This window comes from Diachasmimorpha longicaudata, chromosome 14, assembly GCF_034640455.1.
Source record: "Diachasmimorpha longicaudata isolate KC_UGA_2023 chromosome 14, iyDiaLong2, whole genome shotgun sequence".
Taxonomy (NCBI): domain Eukaryota; kingdom Metazoa; phylum Arthropoda; class Insecta; order Hymenoptera; family Braconidae; genus Diachasmimorpha; species Diachasmimorpha longicaudata.
The window spans coordinates 4,238,008-4,253,464 of record NC_087238.1 but is presented as its reverse complement, the minus strand read 5'-3'; the positions used below and the strand labels follow the sequence as shown (position 1 = coordinate 4,253,464).

Genomic DNA, 15,457 nt, shown 5'->3' with positions numbered 1-15,457 from the left:
CGGAAATGGGAGTGCGCCCTCTGGGAATTCGATTTATCGGAATTTCTAGTGGATTTGAATTAATTGTTGAGAACGGGAGTCTGTTGGGACTGGGAGCTAATTAATCGGAGTTCTGTGGAATTGATGCGACAGAGGGGCTGGGGGAGGGGGTGTATAATAAAGGAAGAGTAGAAGAGTTTATAATTCTGATTTTTTCTTATTAATAATCAGAAAAATTGAAGAAAATAATAATTAGTTGAAATACTTTCTTTTAAATCATGATTTTTTTTTTCACATAAAGTCTTGGATTGTCTTGAAATCATTTTTTTGTACGAAGTCCTTTAATCAATGGCTTAGCCTCAAATTCAATTACGGCTATAAATCCCTTAATCAGGCTTCCGTCTAGGATTTGAAAGAGCAAGACAGAAAGTGACGACCCCACGTAATGAGGGGATCAAGGAGCTTTGACTAATTAATCTGGATAAATACAGCAGTATTTTTAAATCATTTATTTCGATGCTAATACTGTACAGACAGTCGGCTCATACAGATGCACACACGATTCAGAGAAATGTCCCCATTTTTTATCAATAATTCATTAACATTAAAACGGAAAGAGTCGGATTAAGGGTACATCGTCACGAGATCCTCGAGTATTGGGAGCTGACGAGAATCCAGGGAGGCTGTACCATAAAAAATCGTGTACTTGATTTAGAATTGTCCTCGTAGTAACAGAAAAACATGGAATGAAGCCTAATGTAACAACATTCATCTAGATACATGATCCTATAGCCACCACCTTAATTGAAACATTAAATGAATTTTTTTATTTGGAAGAAGATATGAAACTCTTTTTATGAATATAAACATAAAAATGTTTCACTAAAAAACGTCATTGCACTTTTGAAAACTGCGTACAAGTTCAATTAAAATAATTAATTTTAATTGATTTTGCTTGACCTGAAGGTCTTTGGATTCATTTAAACGTTGAAATTTTTCTGGAGCTGCATAAAATTGATGAAAAACAAATTCATATCTTCTTCAACGATCGAAAATCTTCTCCAAACATGTCTAGGCCTTGACACGTGGAGGCGATAATTTTTCGTTTGACAATTACATTTATAATATAATCCTTTTAATTACTTAATTAACTAACAGTAATACTCAAACCGTCAACTCATTGTTTCACACAAAAATTTTTTTAAGCGACTAAACTGATGATTTTTTTATTGTCTTTGAAGACTTGGATGAAGCCACTGTGTGCTATGGGGTAATAGTTATAGTTTTTTAATTATTGTATTGCATGGTTCATTCACTAGAGTTTGAGTTTTACTGGCTAGACTAATAAGTGTACAATTCAATAACATTATATGGTATTTACTTTTGAAATACAATAAATCAACGACGATAGATATCCTCTGGAAAGATATGAGATAAGAGGCGTATTATTTAATTTACATGTAATATTGTGATAATTTTATATTTTTCTTTCTATTTATTTATATTATTAGGTTGGTTTGTGAGGCTTTTCGTGGCTTAGGCTTCGATCTGGTAATTTTTGTGCAATTCTGGCTTGATGTTGTACACCAACTGCAGAATCTCCTGTATCACCTGATCAATAATTAAATTTAATGAATCAATTAATTTCTTTTAACGAGACTTGAAGTTTATAAAATAAAATAATTTTTTCGTCATCTCTAGTTGGTTTTTCGTAAATATTTTTTTAATCGAAGGGAATTTCGATATCTTCATTACATTTAAATGTATTTTGTTCGCAAATTGAGTGTAAGGGTCTCTAATATTTTTTGGGGATTGACTCACCTTATCCTTGTGACCGGAGACACCTTTGTTCATCTCTTCAATCTTGATTTTGGTGTCTGCATCAATCCGTGCAGCGACATCCTCTTTGGAGCCCATGTGCTGTTTCAAAAGGGGTTAAATAAATTAAATATTCAATGAATATCTAATATATTCATTTTTTTTTTCATATTTTATGTTTGAATTGACTCATGACAATTAGTCTTTTCGACTTTCTAAAAAAAATGAGAGACCTAACTTCCATAGAATGAAAAAAATGATAATTTCCTGGGGGATGGAATTGTTCTGGGAGATCCTTTACTCTGAATATCTCTTTTATCGATGTAATTGTGGGAAGATATTTGCTAAATATTATTGGACACTACCTTGGCTTCAAACTCCCTGAACTGCCTCTCTCGTTCTTGTCTGTACTTTTCAATCTCCTCTTGAGCCTCCTCCTTTGCCTGCTTCAATCTACGAGCTTTGCCTGAACAGAAAATTTAATTACTTAACAACAATATCGTTCGCTACATTCATAAAACTTAAAAGGAGAGGGAGGTGCGCACAATTTTCTTGAAGCACCGAAAGTATTTGATGGGAAAATCTAAAGATTTTATTTTATTTCTTTTTCAGGTAACAAAAAGTGATATTGATATTGAATATAATATTTTTTACACTTTTTCCATCAATTACCCCTCCCCCTTCAATTTCTTAATGAATCCAACTTCTTACATAAATGTAAACAACGATTTTCACTCAATAATCGATGTTTATGTCACTTTTTCGTCAATTATTCTCTAAAGATTACAATTTTAGAGATTTTTTAATGAAAAAAGTTCTTAAAACCGAACCCGCAGGAGGACTATCACCTCGTGAGTTGATTTGGAACATCACAAGACTAGCTATCAAGGTTAGACCCACCCAAACTTCCCTGATCCTCTGAGGGTCCCGAAACCCCCCCAATTTCTCTTAAAAACCACCTCAAATACGTCAGAACGTGTGAAAAACAATCACCTGTTAAACAATCCCATTAGTTCTTACAAAAATAAGCCCCATCCCGGAATATCCGAGACCCTCTGACGTACGCAAGAGTCATTCCCAGGCAGTGGAAACCCATAAATATCCCAGAGGAAAAAAGTAGATTTGGAGACTCACGTTTTCTAGCTTCTGTGACCTTGTCCGCTGCTTTCTTTTCAGCTGCCAGGAGCTGCTGGATACCCTGGGTCTGGCTAGCCATCTTTGCACTCGGAGAAGACGAGGGGACAAGTGATTTGGGCTGACGATAATCACGAATCGATCATATGACTTGTGAGCTTCACTTTTCAGGCTCTTTGACAGTATGGCGCTGGTTACCAGGACGGTATCACGTGGTTGTTACGTTCGAAATACGAAATAATTACGAAAATGAGGAAAATGTAACGAGAAAAAATCTTTATATGATAATTTATCATTTTTTAATGTTTGGAAAACACTTGGAAAATATTATAGAAATTGTCACATGAATAGACTAATATCATTTGTTTATAAAAGTTATTTACAGAGTTACGTCATTAAAAATTGGGGATCAATGTGGGAAAAATCCAGAAGTGTATGAGCTTTTTTTGATATTTTTTTTATTCATAAAATTTGAAATTATAAATTAATTGTAGATTGTTCTTCTTATAAGATACGGTTACCCTGGACATTCTGTTGATTATTGAGCATAATCTTTTCCTGTCTCTTTTTCTCCTCCTTGAAAGCTTCCGTATTCGCTTTGCGTTCTAGCCTTCGTTCCTGGAAAGATAAAATCGATTCCTGAGTTTTTTTTTTATTTCAATGCCCCAACACCTTCCAAATTATCAGATAATATCACAATTGTTTGGTGTAATAACGACAGGAATATATTTGACCTCTAAAAAGTAAAGAATTTTAGAACCAAATTTATTTCGTTAATTACGATTAACACTTCAATGCGGTTTATTTGGAAGGTTGAGGAGTATTCGGAGAATTATCGTTTCTGATTGGCTGGAATCAGAATGGAAAAAATGCTAGTAAAGAGTGTATGAAATGATTTCTCAATTTCAAGTGAAACATACCTTTCTGTATTCTTTAATGACCTTTTTACGTTCTCTCCTGCATTCCGGGGTTTCATCCTTGGGTCTAGTACTTAGCAAACTCAGGGTGGACTTCATGGTCTCAACAATGGAGGGAGGGCCAACGGCTTTTCCATACGTTAAATCGTTCTGTCGATCCCACTGGGCCAGACTCTTCGTTGTTAGTTTTCCTGATTGTTGACCCAGAACGTCCTTCGGAATTCCTGTTTTACTATGCAATTTTATTTTTCCGAGGCCCTGAAATCATTATTACTATTTCAATACAATATGTACAAACGATATATTTTAACAGTAACAATTCCGAAGAATTTATTTCCACTAAAAAATAATGTTAAAATTTTCGCAAAAAACGTTTCTCAATTTTGTTAAAATTATGAACAATATTTCACAAAATTTCTGGTTCTCTTTGCGAATAATTACCTTTGGTTCCACAATCAACTTCGGATGATTATAAATATTACTGTAAGTGCTCAGCACACTCTCGCAATCCCATTTCTCCTTTTCCCTGGGCTCCACCGCGAGCCTTTCCAGGCCCTCCTCCCCCTCAGAACTCGACTCATTGTACTCAAGAATTTTCAATCGATCCTTCATAAGCTGGGTGACATTTTCCGTGGACTCTTTTTGCTGTCTCTCAAACTCTTCAGCACATTGTATCACAATCTCTGAATCAGGAGCCACGTATCCTTCGATTTCCTCACAATCCAAAGCTCCAATCTCCACCTAATAATAATAATGCGTTGATACATTTTTAGTCCCCAAATCTCTCCACAAAAAAGGTTATAATAAAGCTTTTAACATCTTCAAAAACTGGACAATAATCAAAAATTATTTCTCTTTTTACCACTTCGCTACTGAATTATCTCATTTATTAATGAACAAATAATCTTTCGATTACCTTCGTCAGAATAAAATGAGTGGAGTGAAATATGCAACGGGTTCCTAACTTAAAAATTATCAATTATTACTTAAAAAAATAATTAAACAATTGAACGACAGACCTCGTCATAAGCAGCAAACATTCTCTCGAACTTATCATCCAACAATGTCAGCTGCTCATTTCTCCTCATGACAGAACTGGACATCGAGTACTCTGTGAACCTCGACTTAGTCTCCTCGTCCTTGAAGGAGAACTGAGACCCATGAAGACTTCCAACTTCGTCCCTCTCCTCATCGGAGATCGCCATGTGCCCCGACGACACATCAGACTCATATTCGTCCTCCTCACCCTCATCGAACTCCACCTCCTCTCCTTCTCCATTAGCCAGCTGGAAAAAGTCATCCTCGAGCTGATTCTCAGGGTCATCGTAATCGAAGTCATCGTCCATAGCCGCTACAATATCAGGATCAAGGTCGATTCTCGGTCCTGATATAGGGGCTGCCTTGTTGAGAAGTCCAACTTTTTCTTCGACTTCAGATGCGAAGACCGAGGAGGGGAGATTGATCTTCTTATCGACATTCTTCTTGTCATTCGGGTTCTCCACCAGGGACCACTCCACTGGGAGTTTGCTGACGTCCTTCAAGTGTTGGAGGTAGTCGTAATCGTCATCGAAGAAGATACCATACTTCTCCTGCTCCTCTTTTCTTTTCCGAGGATCTCCGGTTTTCTTGTCGGGCTTCGAGGACTGAGGTGCGTCCACTGGAACAAGAACACGCTGGGGAGCTGTCTCATCAGCTGCCAGAGGGTCTTGCTGGGAACGATGCACCAGGTGGAATGTCACGGAGTTCTTCTTGTCGATGAATTTTTTGGCTTTTCCTTTAGGCTAAGGAGATAAAAAATATTGTTCAGTGCAAGGTAGAATGTCAAAGAATTTTTTAATTTACGTTTATCAGCTGAGATTTGTAATTAAGAAAATCTTAGCAGAGTGAACGTCGATGATTTTTGGTTTTGGATAGAAACGTTTGAACTATTTTTATTCAAGTTTCCGACTTTTTGGGTGATATCGTCTCATTATCACCCAAGAGTCTATCAATATTAATCACAATATGATTCCTCGCCATAATTTTAAAATCGTAATGACTTGAATATCGTATTGCATTTTTTTAACGAATTTAAATGGAGACGATTTCTGATCACGACTGAGACAGAGCTATGGCAGCGATAATTCTGTTGGTTGTTTTGACTTGAACGATAATTATAAAAAATTTAGAAACTTGAAATTTATTTAAAGATTGAGGTACAAAATGAAAGAATTGACTGGGGTAAACAGAAGGTTTCTAACCAACAATTTCACGTATTAAATTCATACTCAATGTTTCAGCCATTTTACTCACCATCTTTGAAGTTTTTCACTCGAATTTCTGGGGATTGTCTTCAACTAATTAATCCATTCAAGGTGATAGGCACGATTGACCGAATTTCGCACTGAATTATTTCTATTTTCTTCTTCTTCCGTAATTAACACGTGTGATCCTGCAGTCTAGCACTGAGATTATGATGTCGTCTGTCAATTAACCCCTGGTAAAGTGTGATACAGACAGGTATTGTAAAGACACAAACAAGGGACAGGTTCCGATAGGCACCACGAGGTTGCGCAGCGGCCATTTTGTCTCCAGACGGTGTCTCGAGGTACTTGTTCACTGCTTTGACAAAGGAGATATAGAGTACTAAAGGCTCACGTGATGTTAGTAATGACCTCGACAGTGAGAGGCGTAACGAGCGATTTTGGTGGCTGGTGGCGACAGAAAAACTCGTCTGTAGATAGTCGAAGGAGATTACTTTTGACAAAAAGAACGAATTCTGTTGTTGGTAGAAGGTTTCTACCCGTTTGTACTGCGCCCAAATGTTTCGTTAGTTCCACATTTATTTTTAAATAAATAATGTGAATAATGTGAATAGTGTCCTCTGTCTGCCACCAGCAGAACCCTCATTCCACAGGCTATTTATCAGTAGCCACCTCTGTGTGCAACTTGTGGAAATTAACATTTAATTTGATAAACATAGATTTTTTAAATCTTTCAGAGGATTTTTAATTTCTAAAAATTGCCACTATTTACAAAAATGAAACGTAAGCTGGGGATTGTTGGTAAAAAATCAGTTTATTTAAATTCACACGTCACTATGATCAGCCATGTTACTTTATCTTCATCACAGATATATCGCAGTTATAAAAATGATATAAACATATCCATATTATTTCACAATAATAATGATTTCTTATGTATTACGTATTACATTGTCGCTTCTCATAATAATATTAAAAGGGAGAGCATATCGAAGGATTGAAATTCCCTAAAATAACGTCTGCAGCATAAATACATTTGAAGTATAAAAAACAGTTACAATTCACAATTATTTATCTATCACTGTGCAGCCTACGATGTCCCTGCACTTCTTTAATGTAATTAAAGCCACATACCAAAGTGAATGCCTCCTAAGATTAAAATGACAGGCAATTTATTCAGTAGTACACTAACAAAAAATATGATGAATTCATCTTACTATATAATGGATATGTTTTTAACAATATTTTGAAATGTAAGAGGTAATTCTTCAGGTTTAACAGTTATTTTATTTTTCTTGTGAAAAAAATGTCGATCTCTACTTCTGACTTCTGAGTTCTTGAAATCATTACCATTTCTCTTCTATTATTTATAAAAACTCCTGAATAAAAAATAAAGCCGTCGAAACAATGACAATAGTAATTGAACAATCGAAGGTATAACTGATTGCACCTGTAAGTGACGTTAAACATTTTTAATTGTCTATAGATCGTTAATTTTTAATTAAAAAAAAAAATCTGCATTCAATATTTTTCATCTGAGTTGCACAGTACAAAATTCTGATGCAAAATCATTCCAATGACGTAATTAATGAGATTTTCAATTTCTCGAGTTCATGAATTTATAACGGTTCAGAATTTTGATTAATAATTAATGGCATAATCCTACGTCAACATATTAAAGCACTTAATGGCCCATAAAAAATGTATCAATAACTCAAAAGAGTCAGTAACGTCATAAAAATGTCCTCTCAACATGAAGATTGTTCAAATAATTGAAAATAGTCAATAGATCTCCGCTTAAATGTTAGTGTTTAATCACATGTATTACCAGGGTCGCCACATGGGGTCGTTATCGTCAAATCCCTCGACGTCTATTTCCTCCTCGTCGTCTGTAGCTGTCGGAATCGGTGATCCGCTTCTCTCCAGCGAATTACAAAATTTGTTGGGCATCGGCTCGAGAGAAACCGCCGACGCATTTGTGGGGGGTAGTGTGGGGGAGAGGCGGTGAGACGTGACCATCGAGGGGGATGGCCTCTTCGGGGATGGAGGACCAGGTAGCGCGAGGTGCGAGTGAGCTACGGCCGTTGGATTTTGAGGGACCGATACACCCTGTGAGACACTCTGAAAAATTAATTGAATAAATTGGAAGATTGATCTTTAGAAATCCGACGACATCACGATAATTACCAGTAATGATAATGACTATTGTTAATTGTTTGCAATAATTATTTTTTTTATTCCCTTACATATAGTTTATATTTATTATATTGTATAATGTAGCAGGAAACAGTGAATTGTTGCTAAATTCATCGGATTGTCTTCGTCCCATAAAAAATTTGCAATAAATCGGAACAATTGATTTATTATTCCGATTCACTGCAATAATTTCTCATGGGGTATAGAGCAATTTTGAGTTACGGTATAAATCCGCGTCATATAGAGAAAAATAATAATAATTATTATTACACAAAAATTGTGCTAATTTAAAAAATTACAAAATAAACTGCATTTTAAATGACGTTCGAGAAAAATTACGGTGTGCTCCGTCGAAATTCTATAATTTTCGCGTAATATTCCCTAACGTCACATAAAAATTCAACATCATTTGGCAATTCTGTCTTAATAACACTTCGTTTTTAAATTACCAAAATTTTTAGAACAATTTTTATTGAAATTTCACGAGTCGAAATTATTGTTTTTAAATTACGAAATTATCTTTTCTCCTTCGGAAAATGGAAAAATTCTAAAAATCAAAGAGACTCTACCCTTCTCTTCATAATTTGATTTCCGATATTTTCTCCGTGTGGACACGACTGTCATAATTTTCCACTCACGAGAAATAATTAAATTTCATTCTAATTCGTATTGTGGATGCCCAACGTGTGATAAATCGTGGGCCACGTTCTTGAGTGTGTATTTACATCAATTTCCCTGAATAAATGTTAACAATTGAGACATTCTTACCTGAGTACTTAATTGGTGGGCTATCTCGAGACCCATCGCCAAGTGTCTTGCCAATTTTTCCCCGAATTCACCGGGCATAGCTGCGAGATATTTGCAGGCCTCGGCAGCACAGTGACCAAATCCTGAGTGCCATCGGCTCTCGGGAGTGATGTCCTCGGTCTGAGGTGTCCCTGGTACTAAGTCCAAGGGTGGGGACGATTGAAGTCGCTGAAGATGATGGACTGTCAGCTCCAAAATATCGGCTTTTTCGAGTTTACTGATGTTCTCGGCTTCGGTCTGTCCATGAAAAATCATTCATGATTAATCGTGAGTATCAATTAACCGATAATGAATGATGTTACGCGTGAACGAAAAGATGAAAAAATTCAACTGACGGACAGTTGACCATTTGATTGATTTATCAATCGAAATTTCTCGGCGATTGTTTCATTAATCAAGTGAATGATTAATTAGTACATACCTCGAGGGTATCAATCATGATCTTTTTAAGTTGCTCAACGCATTTGTTCATCCGAGCCCGTCTCTTTCTCTCCAATGCTGGCTTTGTTATCTAAAAACAAATATTAAAAAATTGAATATTCAGGGAAAATTGGCACAAGAAAAACTAATTAAACAATAATGCGATGGAAATTGTCGTCGAATGAACCCGACAAAAAATATAAATTGAAACGTCTCCCGTCGACAAAATAATTAAGGATAACATACGCTAATTAAACTCAATTAAGACACAACAATAATTATAAATCATTAGTCAGTAAATTTTTCCCAAATCCCAAACTTGTTGATTGCACTCACCTTTTTGTACTGATGAGTCCTCGAAACTGGATGTGGGTAATCGTACGACATCATTGCACGTTTTCGTTCCAGTAATTAATCCACAATAATTGTCAATCAGCACTTTCCGGATTGTTAACAAACAAATTCGATGGCTGTCGAGTGAAAATTCATGAATGGAGACAGGCGTTTTGAATGAATGACGTGCACTTATGGAGATTGAGGGTGAATTAGAACGAGTGCTCACTCCATGGAGTCTCTACACCAACTGACTGGGTGCTCCGTCAGCCATTCCATCGGAACCCTCCCCTCCGGCCCCGGCCCAAAACTCAGCGTGCTATTTAACTTCTAAATGATCTCTTTTGCAGAAAAAAACTGACACACATTCAATTAACGATGAAAAAAAAACGGGGAGAAAGGCCAAAACTGGCCGTTCACAAATGTCATTTTAGTGGACAGGGTGGGGTAAAATGGAACAGTACGAAAAAAAAAAATTTATGAATATGAAGTGAAATTCAGGCAATTTTGTTATCTCATGGTCAATTTATTGATGACATGTTGACTATGTATTTCGTATCGTCAAAATGATTTTTTATTTTTTTTGTGGACCACAACAATTTATTCTGCGGAAAGTTCTCTTCATTTCAAAATTTCCACGACGTAAAGTGTGAAAAAATTGATTGATTAAGATTTAATTAAGTCATTTGGCTTGAGAGACTTAAGTAATCAATCGATCCCCCAATTAACCAATTTAATGAATTAATTCTGCTCGTAAAACCCGATTTTCCAGTTTCTCATCAATAAAAATATTTTTAGACGTTTCTCATAAATAAATAAAATAACAAATAACCGAATTCCACTATAATCACTTGATAAAATTTGTCGACGATTCAGTATAAATTATTAACCGGTTGAAAAAAATTACCCGACCATCGGAAACGTTTTACCGAACAGTTCGATAATTTCGGAATTATTTTCTCTACGATTTCCGCGCGCTCGGGTTCCAGGAAAAATAATAATAATTAGTGATGTCACCGCTCGAGCCGGCTCTCCTGACGGCCACATATCACTCAACCGCTCTCAACCTTATCAATTGACATATGAGTCAAGGGTGAGGAGTGAGGGGATGGAAAAAAGGGCGACGCTTGCACATACAGTACCGAAACCGCTACACGATCTCCCCAATCTTATCGTTCAACGCCTTCAATTACGCTGCGATATGAGAGGAGCGTGCGAATGTTTACAACTCGTGTCTGTAAACGTCGCACGTCCGGTTTATAAATTTTTATATCCGCTTGTGTACAAATAATATCAATGGAGGTGAAATAAAAAATGACTCGGGTATCCGTCGCATGAATGACGCATTCAATGAGAGCCTGTCGTAATGATAAGGTTTGTTTACGTGGGGTAGAATCAACATATATATTTTACCACGCAATATAAAAAAAAAACGAAAATTCTCAATAATTTCATTCGGTCAATTCTTTCTTTTGTTGCAAAAACTCCGTTTTTGGAATAATTTTCTATTTTTCATTTCAAAAATAAAATTATACGACGAAAAAATTGAGGAACAATAGGATTCTTCTTACTTGCAAGTGCAAAGCGTGAAATTTGCAATTTTTTAATTAGAAAATTTTTTTTTTGTTGTAAATAGTGGTGACTCCTTGGACGTGTGCTTGTCGCGTGTGAGGCTCGCGCCTGCGCCCCTCTACTCACTGACACGCTCGTCTCACGTGGTAAACCCACACCAAGTCAATTGTATATCCTGTGTATGTGTTACAGTGGGCCCTATTGGGCCCCGTGCCGGCTGAAGGGCCCCGCGTGTGGGACGCGATGCCTCAGCTCGTTCTCACGGTAGCCTCGGAGGCCATTCGGAGGTAGCAAAAGGGGCACTCTCTTCCCCTCTCCACCTTTGACTCCCTCCATTTGTGCGTTTCAACGCACAAACATGTATATAACCTTCTGTATTCACTCGGGCATGCAATGGGGGGGTGGAGACGAGTGGGGGAGGGCATTAGGCCCTTCGGGTGTGCGCGTGTGGCGATGTTATTACGAATCTGCTGTTAAAAAAAATTAGTTTTTGCGAGTTGAGAGAATTTTTCCAATAAACTCGAGACATTTTCTCAAAAATCTATAAATTACTATAAACTACATAATAATATTTTCTATTTTTTAATTATTTCCCAGAAGAATTTTCAAATTAAAAAATAAATTCTGAATGAAACGATGTTTTGCGCGCTTTCCAAAAGCTTTTCTCAGTTTCATCGACATTTTTAAATGAACTTTGAGATAATAACTTAATTTTGAAATTTTTAATGCTCCCATAATTCGATGGGCCAAAATAAAAAATTGGCCGCTCATCTTGTTATTCCACGTAATTACAGAAAATTCATGTAAAATGGTGAGTGCACGTGATAGAATCCCATTCACGCCGGATATGCGTATCCATTCATGAATATTAAATTATAGGAAATCGACGATTGAATGGAACGCGAAAGCACCACATGGACTGTTACGTAATTATTTGGATTTTGTGAATGGTGAATTGTGTATGGGCCTTTTTTCCCCTGACAATTATTTATGAGGCAGATAAATTAACTTGAGATCATTATTTATGGGTGACTGGTCACTTTCAAAGTGACTCAATCGTTTGAATTAATTGCGAGATTAGAAACACTAAAAATATTCTGGTCCCTTTGTTCCCGGAGGCATTTTCGCAAATTTAATTCAATTTTTTGCCATTTTGACTTATTGTGGTTCCAAAAACCCGAATATTCGCACGCACGAATCGATGGAATGGGGGGGGGGGCTCTGGTCACAGCCAATAATTCACTTATTCAATTTAATTATAAATTCCACACATAATGAAAATAATTTAATGACAATTTTAAAATCACAGAAATTTATCGTGGGTTAATGAATAATAATTGTCACGTTTCCATTCACCGTTAAAAAAATCCCAGTAAATTTGAATAATTACAAGCTGACTGGCGCCAAAAATCACAGCGCCATAACAACATTAAGGGATTTAAAAAAAAAAAATAGTGGGAGTGAGGGTTTCCTGCAACGCTTGGCGGATCGTTTGCACTAGCGGGCGTTCTGTTCCCACGGGGCATTCATCCGGCACCCGTGTACACCTTCCGTCTGGGGTTAACGGGGAGGGGAATTGAATGAACGTCAGTGGGCCCGGACCATCATCGTTATGGACACTGACGCCCAACGAGCGCACCGGGTGTCTCCACTGACCCCTAAGTAGACTCTAATAGGTAACAACCTGATGTTTAGAATGATACAGTGGGGGCCCTGGACTCTGGCCCTTGTCATTCTGCCCTTGTCAAATCACCGCATTTCACCTACTGTTGGGGAATAAATCATTTTCCCGTGAACACAGGGATGAATGTCAATGACAACACGTTATCAATTTAAATGAACTGCAAAAGAATTTTTAAAAAATGTGAATAATCCATTCGAATGAAAATCACATTTTCTGGGACCTAATTTCACTGACCAGACCCAGCAACAGGGGAAGGGGGGGATACGGTCAACCTGATGGATCTGTGTTAAAGCCCTGGGGGATAAGCGTGGCAGACACGTGGCTCGGAGATACTGACCCAATTGGGCCCAATAGGTTGTTACGCCGACTTATGTCGAGACGGTGCAATTAAAACGAACTTTAGGTAATGATTCGTTTGTAATTACTGAATTGTTTGCGGTGATGGGTTTACGTTAATCGATTTTTTGACGACGATTACCACAATTTAAATATCGTTTATAGATTAGGAGAGGGCATATTGCAGTTCAAGTATTTTAGTCATTAAGAAAAAGGTTAAAAATCAAATAAATTATGGTACCTTTTTTTGAAACATTCGTTGTTGATGAATTTGATAAATTGAACTAATTGTTCGAATTCTCGTCGGGACGAACGATAGAAAATTATTTAGTTGAATATAATACACAGTAATTGTTGAGAAATGAAGACGAAAAATGTTAGTGGATTATTATTGTTTAAAATAAAATCAGGGGAAGACTTTGCGGCTCAAGTAAAAGCTCTGGATTTCAGTGAAGGAAAAAAATATCCAAATTACTTGGACATTCTTAAAATAGAAGTTTCCTGAGATAGACGAAGAAAAAATTGAATGGTAGAGGGGGAAAAAAATGGAGTTGAACACATATGTCAAAACCACACCGCCATTTTTTGCCTGAGATTCTTTCCCCCTTCATTTTTTTTTTCTCTCTCCCTCGTCCCTCACTTCTTCCACTTTACTAAACAAGAAACACTCGAAATTTTGTCCGTTAGAAACGGTCTCAGAGCGTGGGAAGAAAGATGAGTCTATAACGCACACAAGTTGCGAATCCTTGTAAGGAACCGTTGTTACTTCCTGAAGGCGTAGGTCCTTGCGCACCTGACGTTCGTTTTAACCGTGAGAAAAACCATTCACACGAGAAGAGGCCATTTAAAGTGTCCCCCAGGGGTTTATTCCAATCACTGAGCGACGACACGCGTAGAGCACACTTATTCATCTCGAGCTTTTTTTCAGGAAAAAAAACACTCACTTTTCCGAAATTACCCCGCGCTATTTTTCATACGCAGAGGGGAAGGTGCCATTGAAATTCGTTATCACTAGCTTATCACTCCGGAGAAGGTTTGAGATAGATAAAAATCCTGGGTCGATCTGGAAAAAATAACTGGGAATAAAAAATTATCGACTGTCACACCCTGAAATTGTAAAAAAATTATCAGATAACTTACGATTGTTTTGCGCACCAGTGGGAGGGATGTCAGGGCTAAATCATCCCTTAACACTTACGTTCCTGTCGTAATTAGTTGACTGTACCGATTGGAAAAATTATGTTGGTAAAAAAAATCGGGAAAAAATTGATTTTTTCTTCTCTCCCTCTCGATATAATTGACATGTCACATACCACGTTCATGATTACGGGACCTTGTCGCTGCTGGTTCCGGCAGTGTCTACCAGAATGACAAAACGATAAGTCGCCTAAACCAATCCCTCCATTCTCGCCAGACACATGTAGCATGCTATCACGCATATTATGTGTACCTTATTGTTTAACACCCGTGACGAGGTTTATTTATACGTGTCTAACAGTGTCAAATATTGTCACGCAGACCGTTCCCATAGTGCCGACACAATATACCCGAGCATGTCAATACATAATTCACTACTAATAGGAAATAAAAAATGTCGGTTACCAATAAAATTTTATTTACCGAATTATCTACCAACACAGGAAGAGAAACAATAAAAAAAATTCTTCGCACTTATGAGAAATATAAAAAAAAATTCTTCGACGTTGTAATTTGCGCTCAACTTTTTTCACAACCTGCAGCGATTTAAAAAAAAAACCAAATAAATAAATAAATAAATATATCCGCTCGTTTATGGAAACGATCGCTCAAAAATATACATTCATACGATAAGTGCGGATAATTTCGAATAAAACGCTGTCTTCCTCTCACCCCTAACCCCTCGCACGCATCCGCCAATCGGGGTCCAGTTGTATTAAACGCGCCTCTCACCCTCCCACCCCCCTACCCCCTCTCATTACCAATGAAGGGCTCATATCGTTTGTACAGGCATGCGCGCTGCACGTGTACCCCTTGGACAC

General features: G+C 37.1%; 3 protein-coding genes and 1 long non-coding RNA gene across 4 annotated transcripts; all 4 read right to left on the bottom strand.

Moving 5' to 3' along the window:
* Window positions 1-473: 473 nt before the first annotated feature.
* Window positions 474-3,091, bottom strand: Vha13 (Vacuolar H[+] ATPase 13kD subunit). The gene is made up of 4 exons (XM_064133810.1): window positions 2,932-3,091; window positions 2,163-2,263; window positions 1,801-1,899; window positions 474-1,590 (listed from the first exon to the last, which is right to left on the bottom strand). The coding sequence occupies exons 1-4, from the start codon at window positions 3,011-3,013 to the stop codon at window positions 1,516-1,518; spliced, it is 357 nt and encodes a 118-aa protein (XP_063989880.1). The 5' UTR covers window positions 3,014-3,091; the 3' UTR covers window positions 474-1,515.
* Window positions 3,092-3,361: 270 nt separating this feature from the next.
* On the bottom strand, window positions 3,362-6,313 carry LOC135169089 (protein LTV1 homolog). Its single transcript, XM_064133809.1, has 5 exons — window positions 6,141-6,313; window positions 4,868-5,629; window positions 4,290-4,589; window positions 3,852-4,106; window positions 3,362-3,549 (listed from the first exon to the last, which is right to left on the bottom strand). The coding sequence occupies exons 1-5, from the start codon at window positions 6,141-6,143 to the stop codon at window positions 3,436-3,438; spliced, it is 1,434 nt and encodes a 477-aa protein (XP_063989879.1). The 5' UTR covers window positions 6,144-6,313; the 3' UTR covers window positions 3,362-3,435.
* A 573-nt stretch (window positions 6,314-6,886) lies between these two features.
* On the bottom strand, window positions 6,887-10,114 carry LOC135169116 (enhancer of split mbeta protein-like). Its single transcript, XM_064133852.1, has 4 exons — window positions 9,851-10,114; window positions 9,516-9,605; window positions 9,056-9,331; window positions 6,887-8,212 (listed from the first exon to the last, which is right to left on the bottom strand). The coding sequence occupies exons 1-4, from the start codon at window positions 9,902-9,904 to the stop codon at window positions 7,916-7,918; spliced, it is 717 nt and encodes a 238-aa protein (XP_063989922.1). The 5' UTR covers window positions 9,905-10,114; the 3' UTR covers window positions 6,887-7,915.
* A 1,442-nt stretch (window positions 10,115-11,556) lies between these two features.
* Window positions 11,557-15,392, bottom strand: LOC135169022 (uncharacterized). Its single transcript, XR_010300141.1, has 3 exons — window positions 14,753-15,392; window positions 14,580-14,658; window positions 11,557-14,502 (listed from the first exon to the last, which is right to left on the bottom strand). It is a non-coding gene; the product is annotated as an uncharacterized LOC135169022 (long non-coding RNA).
* Between the last annotated feature and the right edge of the window lie 65 nt (window positions 15,393-15,457).

What these genes read in the sequence shown, in the direction of transcription:
- Vha13 (XM_064133810.1), bottom strand. Translation starts at nt 3,013, where the DNA reads ATGGCTAGCCAGACCCAGGGTATCCAGCAGCTCCTGGCAGCTGAAAAG. An exon ending in GGTCACAGAAGCTAGAAAAC is followed by an intron (nt 2,264 to 2,931) that starts GTGAGTCTCCAA and finishes TTTTCTGTTCAG; the next exon opens with GCAAAGCTCGTAGATTGAAG. An exon ending in TCAGGGAGTTTGAAGCCAAG is followed by an intron (nt 1,900 to 2,162) that starts GTAGTGTCCAAT and finishes CTTTTGAAACAG; the next exon opens with CACATGGGCTCCAAAGAGGA.
- LOC135169089 (XM_064133809.1), bottom strand. An exon ending in AGTTGATTGTGGAACCAAAG is followed by an intron (nt 4,107 to 4,289) that starts GTAATTATTCGC and finishes TAATGATTTCAG; the next exon opens with GGCCTCGGAAAAATAAAATT. An exon ending in TCATTAAAGAATACAGAAAG is followed by an intron (nt 3,550 to 3,851) that starts GTATGTTTCACT and finishes TTATCTTTCCAG; the next exon opens with GAACGAAGGCTAGAACGCAA.
- LOC135169116 (XM_064133852.1), bottom strand. Translation starts at nt 9,904, where the DNA reads ATGATGTCGTACGATTACCCACATCCAGTTTCGAGGACTCATCAGTAC. An exon ending in GGACTCATCAGTACAAAAAG is followed by an intron (nt 9,606 to 9,850) that starts GTGAGTGCAATC and finishes ATTTGTTTTTAG; the next exon opens with ATAACAAAGCCAGCATTGGA. An exon ending in TCATGATTGATACCCTCGAG is followed by an intron (nt 9,332 to 9,515) that starts GTATGTACTAAT and finishes TTTCATGGACAG; the next exon opens with ACCGAAGCCGAGAACATCAG.